This window comes from Parasteatoda tepidariorum, chromosome 10 (assembly GCF_982258835.1).
Source record: "Parasteatoda tepidariorum strain Cologne lab strain chromosome 10, Ptep-v5.0, whole genome shotgun sequence".
In the NCBI taxonomy this organism is placed as follows: Eukaryota; Metazoa; Arthropoda; class Arachnida; order Araneae; family Theridiidae; genus Parasteatoda; species Parasteatoda tepidariorum.
In genome coordinates, this window is record NC_141764.1 from 63,790,343 (window position 1) to 63,808,763 (window position 18,421).

Sequence of the window (18,421 nt, forward strand, 5' to 3'; positions counted from 1 at the left end):
TGACTTCGGTGATCTGCTGGGAACCGTGTCTTAATGATCAGTCCACTGCGGGACATAAATTTAAAATTGACTTTCAATAAAGTATATTAAGATAATTAAGTGAAGGATTTAGGAAAAAAAATACATTGAAAATTATTGCAACTGAATTGCTGCTCAATTGCAAATGCTACTTTTTTCCATACATTCCAGCTGCAATATTGCATATGTTGATCTTTCCATTCATATTGGAAAAAGATTAGTTCTGTTTCCTTTCAAAATTCCCAATACTCCTCAACATTCCAGGTTTAATCTTCACAACTAATCTTTCAAAATTCAATTTTTCAAAAACGGCGGGTTTTTTGCATCAATCGAGTATTTAAAAATTGTTGAACATCAATAAGACGCCAAAGAAAGTATGTTTTTCTGTGCAGTTGATTATAATAATGAAATAGAAAACAACTCGTCGCTTTAAGCACCCATTAAAAAGAATGAGATTTCTTTTTTGTCTCTGCGAAAGATAAAATGTTAGCGTAGGATGAGTTCTTCATTGCGTAAATTTCTCATAAAGTCGTTGATCAATTGGAGTTAGAATGTATGATAATAAAAAAGTGTAAAGTGGGCGACCTTGATCTTAGAAAAAGTGTTTCTTTTTTAAAAAATTCTCATTATTGTCCTAATTTTATCTGATAAATAATTCCGTGTCTATGATCATGGCGTCATGCTTAAAAATACGCGATGATGGTTCAACGTTTAAAGAATAAAAAATTATTCGCATTTCTTTTTGTTTTTCCTTCCTAAAACCAGAAGGATTGAAAATAATCCCAGTAAGTAAAAAGGTGTACTCTTCAGCTAGAAACATTTATAAAAATAAATGAAGAGAAGCTTTTGAAATTTTGAACTAAGCTGAATTGTATTTTAGATTTTTATTTACAAAATTCTATAAGATGGCATAAAATTAAAAAAAAATCTGTATTAGTTGTATTTAGGAAAAAAATTATTTAGCTGTATAAAAAGAACGTAGCTCCCACTTTGCACAAGCTAGACACATCAAGCAACAGGAAGCGAATAGAAAATAAAACAAATATGTATGATGATAAGATATATATTATATAATAAATTATACAACATATTATACAATATATATTCTTTAAAATATAATTTATCATATACTATATAGTTTATTTTATATTATGTAATTTATTTTATATGGAATATATTAAACTCCATTTAGCCTAGTGAAAGAGAATTTTGCTTTTACAATCACTAAACGAGAGATTTCTATATTTTACTTAATTATAACATTAACAATAAATTTTTAACTATAATCTATAACTTTTTAATCTATAATTTTCAATCTATAACTTTTCCCATTATGAGTTTATTGGATATTTTTTGAACATTTTCAAGTATTTTTTTAATTAGTTTACTTAAATTTTTAATTTTAGGGAATTTTATTTTATTTTTGAGTTTTTACCTTCTGAATCCTTCTTACATGAAAAAAAAAATCTCGCCTCTCACTGAAGCATTTTTCTTTTACTTTTCAAAAATATTTTTTTAAAAATTGTTATTCAGTTACTACTTCTTGGTGCTCTCTCGTAAACTTTCTCCAAGAATAAATTGCTTACAGTCTTTTATCATTTTTAATATTTTCCACTAATATGACGACTACTTATTTTTATAAGACATTAGTTTATAAAATACCATTTTATAATTTTTTAATACTGTGATTGGTGCTCTCTCGTAAACTTTCTCCAAGAATAAATTGCTTACAGTCTTTTATCATTTTTAATGTTTTCCACTAATATGACGACTACTTATTTTTATAAAACATTAGTTTACAAAATACCATTTTATAATTTTTTAATACTGTGATTGGTGCTCTCTCGTAAACTTTCTCCAAGAATAAATTGCTTACAGTCTTTTATCATTTTTAATATTTTCCACTAAAATGACGACTACTTATTTTTATAAAACATTAGTTTACAAAATATCATTTTATAATTTTTTAATACTGTGATTGGATGGAATGAATGTGCAAACGAATTAATAATGAGTTAATGAAAGAATGAGTGAATTGAGGGAAGGAAAAAAGGAAGAAGAAAGTAATAAGGAGAACGGTGAAAATGAATATAAATAAAATGGTAAAACAGATTAAAAATAAATAAAAAAATTAATTAACCTGCGATTTGCGGTACGACAATCGTCGAACTCAGTTTCATTATTTTATGTTTATTAATTTTTGTAAATATTAGTCTGTATTTACCATTAGATTAGTAATTGAAGAACAGCGGTGGAATTTTGTATTTTTTGTAATTAAAGCTCTAGCTCTATGACTACATCTTTCTAAATGAAACAAATCAAAGCTTAAGAAGTGAAAGGAAAAATGAAAGAATCTTGTTTTTAGCGTATCTTTCCCTGAATCATCGGCATACAAATGGCATAATCGGCAATAAATGCTACAAAAGCACAAAGATAAAGATAATCAAAAATGTCATTAGCATTGTACATCCATTAAAAGCAAACTTTCGTTTTATACTATTATTATTATTGCAGAAATGATGAAAATATACTCCAAAGCAGGAATAGGCGATTAATGCGTATCCGAAATGTAAATAATTACATCATTATCATTATAATAAAATAAATACAAAATAAACTCTTAAAACGCGAAATAGTTTCAAAATAGTGATTGTGAAGTCAAACAATTTAAATATCATATGATAAATGTCGAATTAGTACAATAATACGTGCAACCGTTTATACAAGCGAAAACTTCATTTGAAAGCTTCAGAGAAAGGCGAAATGAAATACTATCCGGAATGAAATAAACTACATATCAAATTACTAAAATTTTAAAGTGTCGACACAATATACCCATTCAGACACATAGTTTCGATGGAAAGAAAAGTTAATTTGTTCAGTTCATTCATTTCATCGAAGTTCAATTATTAAAAGAAATCGTTTATATTTTTGATGCTTTCATAACATTTGGAAAAATAAACGAGTCATAATTTTTAAACATCTAAAGGGAAAGTTCGTATTTCCAGCTCTTTCTTAGCGTTTTTTCTTTATATTGTCTTAAAACAATCGTTGAACAGCCGAGTCAATTTTTGGGTTTACAACTACTAATGTACAACTCCGTAGCCTTGTAATTTTGAAACTAATTCAGAAGACAAGGGAACTTCTGGATCTAGTATGGGGAGAAATTTGCCTTAGTGAAGGACTTTTTAATGGTATTAACCCGTATTTGAGTTACACGGAGAAGTAAACCACGAAAGCCTCTCACGGTTAGCCTGATGGTAAGGGGACTCTAACCTATGATCCGTCTACCACTGACGATATTTTGACGGATTCGAGCTCCGGTTCACCTCATTAGAAGGCGAACGCTCTATAACCTGAGCCATCGCGACCCCTTTCTTAGCGTGTGGAAAAAATGAATGATTCTGTGAAATATTTACACGCTACTTAGTATTTCCAAAATTAATATAGTTTTTTTTTCAGGAAAAAAACTGCGTGCCGTAAAAGTGGTTAAAGACGGAAATCTTGAGCCTCGAGCTTTTGAGAATGGGAGAAAGGAATATAATATAGGAGGATATAAGAGAGGAGTGAAGCTTACATAGAAACTTACAACTTACTTACAAACTTACAACTCTTTTGATAAATAAGGAATTGTTTTCGATAAATTTTTTTTTACACAGAATTGAAAAAGAAAAATTTCGACAAAACCAGACCAATAATTTAGAATTTCGAAGGGTTTTGCTTATTTTTACCCACCTGACATCAGGAACTTATCTAGAAATGGGGGGGGGGGGCATAAAATTGTCAGGGGCCCTCCTGTTCGTAATTTATATATATATATATATATATATATATATATATATATATATATATATATATATATATATATATAAACTAAGAACTATATCAAATTAATCATTGAAAACATCAAAACCTGTCTGATTGTCTTAATTAGAAAGAAGAGAAGAAACAGAGAGTGGCTGAAAAGGTGATTTTTAGAAATGACTCCAAGTTTCCCCAAGCAATCAAATTGGTTTCGAAGTTTTTCATCCTTCCTTACCCCCTTGTGAGTTGATAGATTTCGATACAACAAGATTTCTCTTAAATACAATATTAGCTTGAGACCCCTAATGTCTGTATACTTCTTTTACCTCATTTTTGACAAGGATTCTAAAGATTTATCTTCAGCGTGGTGATTACTGAATATTCTGTATAGAAATAATACCCTTTTGGACGAATCTTTGAAAGAAAGACTAATTTAAAACACTATCATGGTTTAACCAAAAACGATTCAGGGTTTTACCAAGAATAGAATTCAAGCCTTAGACACTTCACCAAAAGGCGACATCGTCACAGAGCTTTAAACGAAGATAAATGCAAACTGTGAAATACATAAAACCAACCTTTAGATGCGTTTCTTTAACTTCAGTAGTAGACACAATTTCATCGTATTTTCTTTCATGCTCCATAAGAGAAGAAAGCACATTCCTGTCCACCTCAGAATAAATTTCCCACTGATTTAGAACATCAGTAAAAGTCGAAACAAGATTTTCTACGAGACACAAACGCTCTTGCCATTCAGAGTTTATCTTTGATATTTGATTGTTTATAGCTTCAGATGATAATTTATTAGCCCGGCGATCTAGAACTCTCGCTTTTTCGTTCAGATCATTGACCAGTGCCTGATCAGTTTGAAGTTGGCGAAGAAGATCTGATAGTTTCTTGATGGAGGTATTGAGAGCAGAAACACTCACTGGATTCTCTTGCGGAACTGGTGATTTCAATTTCTCCGAGGTTTTATTTAAAAGTTCAGTATACTCTTTCCACAATATGCAGTCGATTTCTGTGTCGGTAATTATGTTGTCAGCCGAACTGATTATCTCGTTCAGTTTTTTCTTCAAGGTATCAATTTCCTTTTCTAAAACAGGTACCTGATCTTCAACCAAATTTGGACGTATTTGAGAAGATAGTTTTTGTATTTCAGCTAGTTGGTTTTCGTAGAAGCTTATGTCTGCAAAATATCTCTGAAAAGACACAAATTTGAAAATAAGTTTTATTAGGAGAGATAAGACCACAGGAATAACTAAAATAAAAAGTATAAATTAATAAAAAGTTAAAAAAAAGCATTCAATTAAAACACAGCATTAAGTGCTTTATAAGCGTATTGAAGCAAAATAGTAGCTTTGAAGTACTCGATTTAAAACAATGTATTTTATACAAACATACAACAAAAGTATCGAGAAGCAACAAAAAAAATGCTACCTTAAATGAGTGGCTAAATTAATGACTAAGACAGTTTTTTCTCTCCTCTCCTATATTTTTAACTACGTTATAGTATACAACAACCACCAAAATATACATACAAAACCATTTTCAAAATATTCATAAAATTTGTCTCTGATGAAAACTTTAGATACAGAAAATTTTAGACGGTAATGATATTTAAATGAAGAGTCAAATGGCACAAAAGCTGGATGCGACTATTCTGCGCCTAACTCAAAGCAAAAAAGATTAGGGTGTCAAGTTCTCAATATAAATAAAATGCATGTGACGTAAAACAGAAGGAAAAGCAAAACATAAAAACCAACAAAATAAATTCATTAAGGTTGTCTTGGGGCTGTGAATTCCGAATTAAGATGAAGATGGTATAGTACGCGAGGGGAAAAAAATTAGAAAATGTTCTAAGTTTTTTGTAAAATTTATTGCTTACTTATTGTATGTATTTAGAGTGCAATTTAGGGAACAAGTTAAAATTTATTTTGGTTTTTGATATTGAAATGTTTTTATTAGCCCAAATTTACAAGAGCTACGCTAGGTTACATCCAAAACTAAAACAATACAGTTTTTTTTTAAAAATTATAAGCCTTAACAGAATGTATTTGATGCCCCCAAACAAGATGAGGAGTTTCGAGGAAGCAAGTGTTTCTGCAATTGCGTGATGCACTTAAGCTGGAATATATCATTTGTACAAGCACGCACGAATGCGTCATTGAGAAAAGTTTGCAATGGTGCATTTTATGTTGACATAAAAAGGCAATATACAATGATCAATTGGAAGGAAAGATCAGTTTTCTATGAATTATAGTGATGTGAATATGGTGAACGATACTAACATATGATGACGGTCTGACTCTAAGAACACCAAGTGTACTTATGAAAAGCCGCTCAGTTATAATGTATCTCCTAAAGTGTGCAACAAAACTATATGAGCTTTTTTTTCCTTCTAACATTTAAATTAAGTGATTATCTTCTGCTTGACATCAATTCAGTTTTTTAAAAGAAAAATCACCAACTATATTATTTCACATACAAAATGAGATTTTGTACGTTAGGGTAAAAGGAGTATATACAAGATAAATGCTTAAATTTAAATAATTATACACTGTTTTCTTTTCCTTTTTAAGTATCTGAGTGAGACATATAGTCTTCTCCTGAAAAGGATTGGAAAAAATGTCAAATTCAATTGCAGATGAGCCGAAAACGGCTATACTGAATTGTAGCAACCATACTGTAATAGTAGGAAATGTTGTGATGTAGTCTATATCAGCTGATTAAATTGTGTTGATGACAAGTATATACATAGAAAAAAAAGAATGAAAAGATCACGGGAATACCTCTAGATTATGTGACACATGTATACCTAAGGGTGGCAAATTCACCAAAGAATTTATCTTATTCCATTACCGGCGTTGGACAGTCAATGAATATTTGGGCTTACAGCTATCTGAGTATAAATTCGTAGACTTGCGATTTTGAGTCCAACACAGAAGACAAGGGAGCTCCTGGAGCAAGCATTGAGGCTAACTAGTTTTCGTAGAGGACCTTTAGATGGAATTAACCCGCATTTGCGTTACATGGAGAGAAGAATGAACATAGATATAATTGCATGGAGAACCACGGAAACCTCCTATGGCTAGTCCAACGGCAAGAGGACTCTAACCTATGCACAGTTTACAGCTTAAGATATTTTACGTCAGCACTAGGGTCGGTTCGAGCCGGGTGAAAAATTCGAATTGATTAGCCATCGCTGAGATTCGAATCTGTACTTCTTTGGGAAGCGATCGCTCTATCCCCTTCAAAGGGTTTGCCCGTTAAAGGTGTTGGGCTATGGGTAATCAGAAAATAACATTTACCTGAAGATCCATTAGTTTACTGTCGACGCTTGAAAAGTCTACACCAAGGGAAGAGAGTTCGAGTAATTTTTCTGCACCATCCAAGAACTTCTTCAGGTTGGCAACTAAACTCTCAAATTCTTTTCTCATTTCAGAGGCATTCTTCAGATAGAGAAGTTGTTCTTCAATGATTATAGGTAAAGTTTGCTGCAGAACAAGGCATTCTTCTATTTGTTCTCGAATCGATGCCGGAAGGGAACTGACCTGAACCTCATTCTCAATTTGTTGACAAAGAGTGGAAGCATCATTCAAACGTTCGCTCAGTTCTGTAGAAAGATGCTATAAAAATAAAGAGTTTTAGTGAGTACCATTGATAATAACTTGGGAAAATAAAAAATAAGACAATCCAGACACATTTATTTAATGCATTTATGCTCATTATACTTGGGAACAAATTTTTGTTGCATTTATACAAATACTATATCTTGATTAATTTGGGTGCGGGGATTTCACAACTAAAATTAATTTTTCTGGGTAGTGTTTTTTTTAAATGACACCTCTAATCTATTTTTTGACAAAATGTATAAATTAAAAAAAAATTATGTATAACAGGGGGTCGCGTAAATGTTGCAATAAGCTTCTAGGGGAGTTCGGGCACATCATCAGGATTAAAATTGCATAAGGTCACATTCCAGGAAATGTTATCTTACACGGTTAGAGGTGCTTCCCTATTATTAACTGTTTAGAAGCTCACAAAGAAATAGTTCATGATAGGAAAGCGCCTCAAGCAGCGTACCCCGACACTTCCGAGTATGAACTAATTTATTTATTTGGCAGAGAGAATATAAGTAATAAACCTGGGAAACATAACATTTGTCGCAAATTGTCTCGATTTATGATGATTTATGACATCTAAACTATGTAAAACACAGTTGATTAAATTTCTATTTAATATGGTAGAAATAAAATTGAAGCAGTATGCGATTTCTTCAAGAAAAAAATTCGACGAGTTTTCCAGAAAAAGTTTCTTAGGTTTATAATCAATGCTTAATGTATCTTGGTGTTTAAATTATAAGATTTCGTCATATATCTTTATGTTTTGCTTGGTTTATATGATATCAAGAAACTTTAGAGTTCACTTTTTTTCTAATTTAAAAATAATGCAAATCACACAGACAAGACTTAATTTTGCAGGAAGAAAATGTTTCAGAACTTTAATGTTAATCTTCGGAAATACGAAGAAGTTTTTTTTTTTAATAAATTTTTTACGACGAATAGAGATAACGAATTTTATAGCATTTATCATACTAAGTTTTCATCATATCCAATAATAATTCGGAAAGAAAAGCACTCTGCATTTTTTTGGGGGTAACCTTTAAAATCCACAGAAATGGAAATACATACCTTATGTTTATTTATTTCCTTCTGAACACTTTGAGAAGAAAGATTCAACATCGGCTGAGATTGCAAACTGGCAACACCATTCCTCATTTGCTCCAAAATACAATCTAATTCCTGTACGCATTTCTTTTGTTCTGCAATGAGATGCTCATGCTCGGTTTTCAGATTAACTACAGTCCTTTTCAAATCGTTAAGCCTTTTCTTTAACTGTTGCAGTTCTTCCATAATTTTATTGCAATCACTAGCTGTACCTTCTTTTGCAATCTGATCCCCTTTGTCACTAGCTTTGATATGCTGAGCTTCACATTGCGATATATCCTCAAACACACTTTGGTATTTTGTAAGCTTTTCATCAGGTGGAATACTGTCGTCATTAATTCGAGTTACAGTCTCGCTACAGTTTGAGATTGTTTCATTGATCTCTTTAATAAGGTTGTGATACTGTTCTCTGTTTGCATAGGACTGTCTTGTTTTTACAAGTTTGTCAAAGACTTCTTGCATCAATTCCTCATATTTAGATATCAAGGTATTGAATTGATCAACATAACTTGGAACTGGCTGTATGCTTTGCAACCTATCTTTGAGATCTTGTATTCTATGAAAAATAGATTCATAATTTTGTAAAACAGTTTCTATGTCCGATAAAGATAACCCAAGAGGTTTATTTAAATCTTGAACTTCCATTTTTATCTCTTCGAATCTTCTTGAGCTTTCTTCAAGCTGTTGCTTTTGCTCTTTCTGAAGGTAAATCGCTTCGTCAATTAACAACAATCGTTCTTGCAAGGCTTCCTCCAACCGTCTATGCTTTTCCTTAAGGGTCTTCGTTTTATTCTGAAGATTTATTTTGTCTGCATTTCTCATCTTCTTTTCGACTACTTCAGATATGTGTTGGAACTTTTTGATCTCCTCTATAACTTCTTTACTTTCCTCTACTAAAGACTTGTAAGTTTCTTTCTGTTCCTCTATAACTTCTAAATAGGCATCCAAACGCAAATTACTTGATACTATTGTCTCTACCTTTGTTAACCAGGATTGAATGGTTTCTAAGGACTCATTGAATTGTTTTTGCTTCTCAATCATCTTATTGATTTCATCTATTTGTTTCTCTAAAAGTTTATTCAGATGGTTTAATTGCCTCTTAACGTCATCAAGAAGGGATTTTAAGCAAACTTGATCTTCACCGTTACATAAATCTTCTAAATCAGAAGCTGATTTATAAAGATTTGAGATCTCACTTTCTTCATACTTCTTTATTATTGTTTCTTCTAACGTAAAAAGAGATTTTGTTTCCAAAAGTTCTTCCGATTTACCCGAGAACCATTCCATTCTATTTACGCTCTGTTCTTTTTCCCTAATCCATTGCTTAATTTCATTCAATTCTTTCTCAAACTGAGAGCATTTGGATAGATGAGAGTTCACTTTTTCCAATTCAGACTCTATAAGTTTACATAATTCTTCGAACTTGGTCTTCATACTTTGCACATCTTGAAGCAAAACTTCAGTCTCTTTCTGGTCTACACTAGTGCACAGATTTTCCACTTTCTTTTCACACGATTGCATGACAATCTCTTTATTCTGTGTTTCTCTTTGAATAGATTTCACTTCTTGCACGGTGTTCTCAATGGTAATCTTCTGAAATCCAGGTTTTGGTAATGTCTTCATTTGCAGTTTTTTCTCATTAATCCATTCTAGAATGGAAGCAAGTTCTTCACGCAATTTGCTTTTATTTGTCTCAACAAGCTCGATGCTTTCTATTTTACGTAAGCACTTATTTCTGAGATCATCTAAGCGCTTCTCGATGGCAAAGATTTTGTTGTAAATATCTGATTGACTTTCCGAAGACAATTCATTGCTCAAGCTATCGGTCATACTTTTCAGTTTTGTAATCAGCAAATCAACCAGTTTCAGATCTTCAGAACATTGATGTAATAATTGCTTCTTTTGAGAAGAGGCTATTTTTTGATTTTCAATATTACCAATTTTTTCATCAGATAGTTTTATCTGATTTTCAACTTCAACGAAAATAACTTTCATTTCTTCAATAGCTAATTTCTGAGATATATACTTGTTCATTAACCTATCTACTTGAGCAGAGAGATTCTTTAATTTCTCTTTTAAGATTCCAATATTGGAAACCTCTTTGAATTTTCCTTTTCTTTTTTCAACGCTATCTATATCGGATTCCTTTTCGGTGATTTGAATTTTAATCTCTTCGATCTCATGCAGCCTGTTGCTTAAAGACTCTACACTGAAAGAAATGGGGTTGGCTTCGAGGGATTTAATGAAACATTCTTTCTCTTCAATCCATTTTTCAATTTCTAGTTTAAGTTTATTAATACGCTCCCAGTCGCTTATCAGGCCTTCCAAAGAAAGTGAAAATGCCTTTAACTGCTCAATATAGTCCTGCAACTGAATTTTAATTTGCATTTCTTTCTCAGGTAGTGATGAGGCAAATCCAACATCTGGACTTGACGGTCGACTAATTGAGGAAGTGGCTTCAACACACCCTTGTATTGCATTTTGAAGCTGTTCTCTACCATCTAGAAGTTTATTTAAAATCTTTTTTGAAGTTTCATACCTGTCAACAGCTTCATGTGAGGAATACTTTGATGGGTCTAAACCAGAACTTATAAAAGGCCTTGCTTCGCCTAAAAGTTTTTCACAAAGTAATAGACTATCCTCATAAATTTTAAACTTATTCAATGCGTCATCAAGCTGAGCTTGAATACTTTCTGCTGTAGCTAAAAGAGAATCATAGCTGTCTTGAACATTGCTAATTTGCTGTTCGATTTGATTAACTATTTTCGTATTATAGTTCTTATATTCATCTTTAATGGTGTTGCCTTTTTCTTTCAAACTATCAATTGAAGATTGATAGTTCTGGATTTCTTGAAGAATGATTCTATGTTTTGCACTTTGCTCTCGAGTTTTCACCAAGTTCGATATTTGTAAAGAATGGTGGGACATTAAATTATAAGACATTTGGAGAAGCCATTTTTCAATTTCTTGAAGATCTTGATTGTAAGACTGCAGGTTAGAATATTCGTTTTGAAGCTGTTCTAGCAAATATTTTGATTTTTTTAATACTGCCTCAAAGTGTTCAGATATTTCAGCAATCTTTACCTTTTCAAAATCCTCACCCGTTTTTAAAGATAGTTCATTTGATTCGTTTGTTAAATCTTTTAAGGCAGACCTGTGATTTTCAATATCTGTTATAATTTGCTTAAAATTTTCCACCTTAGTCCTTATTTCAACGATTTCCCCATTGGTTATAATTTTTTCTGGCACTTTTAATTCTACGCTAGACAGCCAGTCCTTGAATTTAGCCTTATTTTGCGATAGTTCTTGAAGCCTAGACAATATGGAGGACAGCAAAGCAGTATGTTCAGTTACGTTTGTAGCAAATTCGGAATAGTTTTGCTTCATTTCGTCTATTTTGGACTTGATAGTGACCTGAGCTGTTTCAGGTAAAATGCACATAACCTTATTACCGCAATCACATAAAGCAGAGAGTAGTCTTTGTCCTTCTGGAAGGTTAGAGTTTAAGGATTTAAAATTTTTAAGCCTGTTTTCAAGAGCCTCTTGATCACCTTTAATATCACAATTGCTATCGAAAACAGCTTTATTGTGATCATACCACTGGGTAAACTCATTACAAGCCTCTTTGAAATCACCTTGATTAAGGATGTATTTTTCAAGTTTTGTTATTGTATCTGAAACTATCAAATTTAAACTGGAATATTCTCCACTCAACGATAGAACCTCATCACGGCAAGGAGTAAAAGAACTAACTTCAACTAAAGTTTCGCAAACTGCATTAAGAGAGTCTGCATCATGTTTGTGCTCTTTTATCAAATTTTGCATTTCCTTTAGCTTCTGAAGTCTCTCGGCATCAGTAATTTCTGGATTGGACTCGATGTAAGGTTTAACTTCATTCTGAGTGTCTGTAACCCAGGTTCGGAATTCAGATAGAGCTGCTTCATATTGAGACCAAATATCATGACAACGCTTCAAACCTGATTCCAAATCATTTACCAAAATATTTAAAGATTCTAGATTTGAGTTCAAGAGTTCAAGTTCTGATTGGATTCTATCTCTTCCAATATAACCCAAGTTATTTCCCGCACTTTCCCCATACTCATTTGCTTTTTTCACTAATACTTCACCTTCCTCAAAAGATTCTTTTAGTTTTTCGAATTCAGATAGTTTTTCAAGAATCATTGAGACGCTACCGGCTTGTAACCCGATGTTGTGAAGGTTCAATTTTGTTTCACGCAACCAAGTTTCAGCGGTATTATAGATGATTTTGTATTCTTCAAGCTCTTCAATTTCTTTTTGCAATTGTGTTGTACAAGATTGAGATATCAGTAAAAAGTTATTGTACCTTTCCAGTAAACTTTCTATCTCGTCCTTCATATTAGGATGATTAACAGCATCTCCCTGCAAGCGCTTTGCTGTTGGCTCATGAGCTTGTACATCCTTAAAAATTGTGCTATATTTTTCTAATATAGATTTTTTTTCAATGAGTGAATTAAGTTCTTGTTTACCAGTAGCTTCTATCTCACTTTCAATTTCATCCAGCCAAACTTTAAATTGTCGTAAAGTCTTGTTGAATTCTCCTACCATAGCTAGTCTTTCAGTCAGTTCAGCTTGAACTTGTGAAATGTCTTTCAACAAGGCTTCAAAATCAGCTTTCAAGTTATCAGCATCTTCTTTAATGCTACCCGTACCACTTGGATCAGTATTTAATATTACTTTTTCTGTCAATTCCATGGTGTACCTTATTTTGTTTTGAGCTTGTTCCATGCTATTCGACAGTGCTTTTAAGCTGCTCAGTTTCGCATTAATTTCGTCAACACTACTTGATGGTCGATTGCAATCATTCAATCTTTCTCGTGAGACATCTATCAATTCGATGCATTCGCTGTACATGCATTGTTGCTGTTGGTGCTCTTGAAAGTGGTGCTCTAATTGATGCATGACTTCCTTTGAGAATGACACAAGTGATCCATATTTTCTTGAAAGCTGAGTAAATGCATTTGAGATACTCGAGTCGGAATAAGTTTCTAAAAGCAGTTGAGCTCTCATGTTTAGTTTGTCAAATTCACCCTGGTAATCAAATATGGTTTGTAGATGGTCCTGTAAACAAAATTTCCTGTTAGCGTCTTAGTTATGTAGAACATATTTTAATTAAAAAAATTTACAATGACAACATAAATATCAGGTGATTAAGCATAATTTCATATTATTTTCATTTAAAACTTAAGAGTCGAGCTGCAAAAGTAATAATTAAACATCAAATTGAAAAATTATAAAATAAAGCATTAAGTTATATTTTCTGAGAGCATATAAATAAATAGTACAAATAATATCACTAATAATATTTGTTTCAGAATCGTAAGATTTTTAAACTAACACGAAGAATTTAGTTACATTAAAAGTCGTCATGAAGAGTAAATATCTTATCCTGAGAGGGAATGATTAAGAGACTATGGCCAACAAAAGAGATGCCAGGAAGAAAGTTCTTGAAAAGACTAGGGCCTACCCTGGACTGTCATGCCATTGAAGAAGAAAAATACACTTATGTGTACAAAGTGGATCAAATAGAGACCAGAAAGAAGGTAAAATGCCAATTCAGCTTTATCAATGTTAGTTACTGGTATCAGCTGAAGAAAACAAAGCATGCTGGTAATACTAATAATGAAATTAATAATATAGAGATTCTGTCAGAAAATTTGACTTATATATTTAAAACTTTTCCTTTTCACCTTAACAATGCTCCCTGATAAGGCCAATTTTGTACTGGGCTGTATTTATTTGCTTTGCTTTGTATACCATGTTCACACAATCGATTATGATTATCACAGATTACCATATTCACACAATCGAAATATGGGAAAACTATATGAATCAGCGACACTGTAATTGTGAAAAATAGTTTAGCTTACTATACGGTGAAAATCCTTAAAATCCTATTTTATTTGCTGATTAAGTCGTCCAGATTGCTTATTGCACACCTGGCTCATAAACCTTTCTGACCATGGTGGTTACCTTGTTAGTTGCCTAAATAAGGTAACTTTCTCCCTCTGAAGAACTAATAAAGAACGGTATGACTCGGAATCGCGAAAACTTTATTAAAATGAGGAATTTTTTCTAAATAAAAAAATGCTGGCCACCATTAAAAAAATATATCAAGAAAAATTTTTTTTTTTTCAATTTTCAAAGGCTTTCCATATTTACACAGTCGAAACGCGGAAAACTGTATGAATCAGCAACACTATAATTGTAAAAAATAGTTTAGCTAACTATACGGTGAAAATCATAAAAAATCTTATTTTGTTTGCCAGATTGCTTTAGTGAAGTTTACCTGAAATTCTTGCAATTTTGCTCGCTTTGAAAGCAGGTCAAGTTGAGGCTTAGCATAAGACTGAACAAGTGGTTCCATTTTCAAAAGCCATTCAGAACATTTTGTATATTGTTCATCATATTCGTTCCATTTAACAACTCCAACGTCCAAGGAAATTTTGATCTCGTTAATATTCTCTTTCAGTAATTCATATTCCTCTTGAAGCTTAGCCAACTCATCATCAATCATAATTTTTTCCTCTTCGTCCACACTTGCTTTTGCGATTTCTCCAAGTCTTGCAGCATTTCTAAGTTTTTCAAGTCCTTCATCCAATTCAGATTGTAAAATCTAGACAAAATAAAAAAATTTCAATCATTAAGCATAAGCATCATTAAGCATTTCAATCATAAGTTTTTAAAAATCATTAAGCATAAGTGAATCATTATTTAATAAGCATAATTGAAGCAAGAATACAACACAGCTGTTAGTTCATATGATTATGTTTGATCTTTGAATATTTTGGATCAGTAGATTTGTTTCTGCTATTCGCAGTCTTAATTAACATTAAAGGATCCAAACTTTTGATCGCTGTTTTGACAAAAGTATTGGACTCATATTTTCCACGTTGCGGCTACATCAAGGGTCCAGAATTTAAATCTGTCAAAAGAAAATGCATGTTGACTCATAAAAATACATTTTTGTGTCTGATTTCGTAACTTAAAATACCGTTTGCACAATATTTGGACCTCGAGTTAATATATTTGGTTAATATATTTTTAAGTTTAAAACCTCGAGTTATTTAGATCGACTATTAGTACGTCGAATTCTGACCGTTACGCCAAAAGTTATTAAGAAGTTCTCTTTTTTATTTTTTTCACGGAAACTTTAATATAATTATGAACATCTTAAAACCAGCATCTCATATAATAAATCCTTCATCTATGCTCTACATAACACAGTTGCTTCTGAGAAACCTTTGACGCAGAATTTTAATTCAACATTTTTTGATTATTTTGTATTAATTTAGGTCAAAATAAGGGGGAAATATTATATTTAGCATTTTAATAATTTATGGTTACATGATATACAGTATGCAACACCAGTATTTTTTTTCTGCGTTAAAGGCAAAATCTTCCAAACACAATTCACTTCTAAACAATAGTTTTTCAAATTTGCACTTGCTTGCAGTTATTTAGATCAAAGAGAAACAATTAATTCTTTATTGAAATTTCTTTAAATTTACAAAATTAATTATAAATACATTTTTGAATATGAATGGAAAAAAAATTCTAAACTACTTTTTTTGAATTTTGTATTTCAGTACAAACATAATTCCGATAATCTAACACATTTTATTACTATTAGACTGTTTTTTATTATTAAAAAATATCAAATTATGTATTCGCTTTTGATTAGAAAGCCAGAAAAAATGTTTAAAACGGACACCGGTATTCCATCTGCGTCAAAAAATTAATCTGGGACATACCTATGAAAAATGCGAGATGCTTTGTCCCTTAAAATGGATTTTTTGAAAATAAATTTTAACAAAATTAAGAAAAACAATGATTTTTCAATTTTTTTCAAAGTTTTATGATTATTTTTTAGTTCTAATTTAATAAAATAAAGTAAAATTTAATTTATTATTATTTATTTTAATTTTAAATATGCTTTCTTAAATGAAAAGATGTATAAATACTTATTTGAATACTTATTGAAATATTTGAATAAATAAAAAATATATGAGAAAATTTTTTTATCTAGGGGCCCCAAAAATTTGAATGGCCTAGGGCCCCGGAGTACGATTAATCCGGCCCTGTTTGAGAATTCCTTCTTAAAGAAACGTAGCATTCCATGAAGATCGAAATGAATTACCTTTATTTTGCTCGTTTTGTCTTTCAGCACATCTCGATCTCCAGATGGTGCTGCACATTTACTCATTTTTTCTCTCGATGTATTCAACCATTTTGAAACGTCCAAGCAGGAGTCCAGAAATTGCTGAATAATAGCCATTACGTTTTTCTCTTTATCTCTGAAATTCTAAACGTAAAAAAGAAAGTTGAATTACAGTAATATATTGCGAAACAGTAAAAATTCCACACTCATTGAATGCAATTCCATCAATACCTTCGCTTCTTGTACAAGCTCTTGATATTTTTGCTGGATAGCTGGTGTGATTCCTTGCTGGAGTTGTTCGGCCTTTGCGTTGACGGATTCTATCATTGGTTCAAAGGATTCCACATCTTGAACGATACTCTGAAAATAGTTTAGAAATTCAATATATGTTAATTAAATTAAGAAGTTAAAATTTTATTATAATTGTTTAAACTACTTAACATTTATGCTCCTAGGAGTTAATCAAATATTAAGTAAGCAGAATGCGTAATTGTGGTGATCTATACCTTTATGCGTGGTGGTTAGTTGTTAGTTTATACTGAGGCCTAATTCATTCTGCGAAAAAGTGTTAATATTTGAACGACATTGTATTTAAATGTGAAAGCGACATGATAATCAAATTTAGTCTTTTCTTTTGCTTAAATAAACTCCATAACGTTTTGCCTGATTCTGATAATGATTTTATTTGTTTTCACTTAATCTTAGTTTTTGATTTTAAATCTATGACATTTTTATTTTATTTCTGATAAGGATTCTAGAAACCTTTATTAAGAGCTGTACACATTGAACACTCTATGTGGACATAAATTTCGATAATTATAATTTTTATTTTTTAACGAATATGAAATTCGACTTTTTGCTTAATCAAAATGTTTATTAAATCTTGAAAAACAGATAAAATTCTCATTGTACTTGAAACGTTTTTATGGACCTAATGCATATGTGGAACTGCCAACAGCCATATTCTTTGCAAAATATTTTAAAGAGTGACAGACAGTCAAAAACTAAAGTGTTCAGAATTTTTGGTTCATTTGCCAACATTTTTAAAGCCACACCACGAAAGAAGTGGCTTTTTACACTGGTGTTAGAGAATTAGCAGACGTGGTCGATTATCTCTAGAACTACAGGACCGATTTTAATGAAATTCGATATGTACATACATTGATATAATACAAAACAAATAACAATTCAACAATTGTAATGCACACGCATGATCATGAGTAACACTCGTTGGAGTCGAAAGGTATGAAACAGCGGTTACAGAATGAAAAAAAATGGGTTAATCAATGGGTAATGGCGTGATTTCATACTTGAAATAAGGCTGTTTATAATTTTCTGTGGCAATTGGCCTGAATTGCCCTGTGGTCCCATTGATTAACCCATTTTTTTGTTTATTCTGCAACCGCTGTTTCATACCTTCCGACTCCAACGAGTGTTACGCATGATCATGCGGGTGTATTAAAATTGTTGAATTGTTATTTGTTTTGTATTATATCAATGTATGTACATATCGAATTTCATTGAAATCGGTCCTGTAGTTCTAGAGATAATCGACCACGTCTGCAAATTCTCTTAACTTCTTACACCAGTGTATATGAACATTCGAATCATTAACTTGTAGTGATGTGGGACATTATATGCTAAAATATAAATGTTGCTATCACTAGAAGAA

At 31.6% G+C, this 18,421-nt stretch overlaps 1 protein-coding gene across 1 annotated transcript in view; it reads right to left on the reverse strand.

Moving 5' to 3' along the window:
- The window catches only part of LOC107446265 (Muscle-specific protein 300 kDa), a 306,758-nt gene that overhangs the window by 81,715 nt on the left and 206,622 nt on the right, over positions 1–18,421 (reverse strand). Inside the window, 6 exon segments of the mRNA XM_087154058.1 lie at positions 4,401–5,021; positions 7,131–7,448; positions 8,514–13,649; positions 14,878–15,204; positions 16,729–16,893; positions 16,981–17,109. Of these exon segments, the coding sequence (XP_087010184.1) occupies positions 4,401–5,021; positions 7,131–7,448; positions 8,514–13,649; positions 14,878–15,204; positions 16,729–16,893; positions 16,981–17,109 (6,696 nt within the window).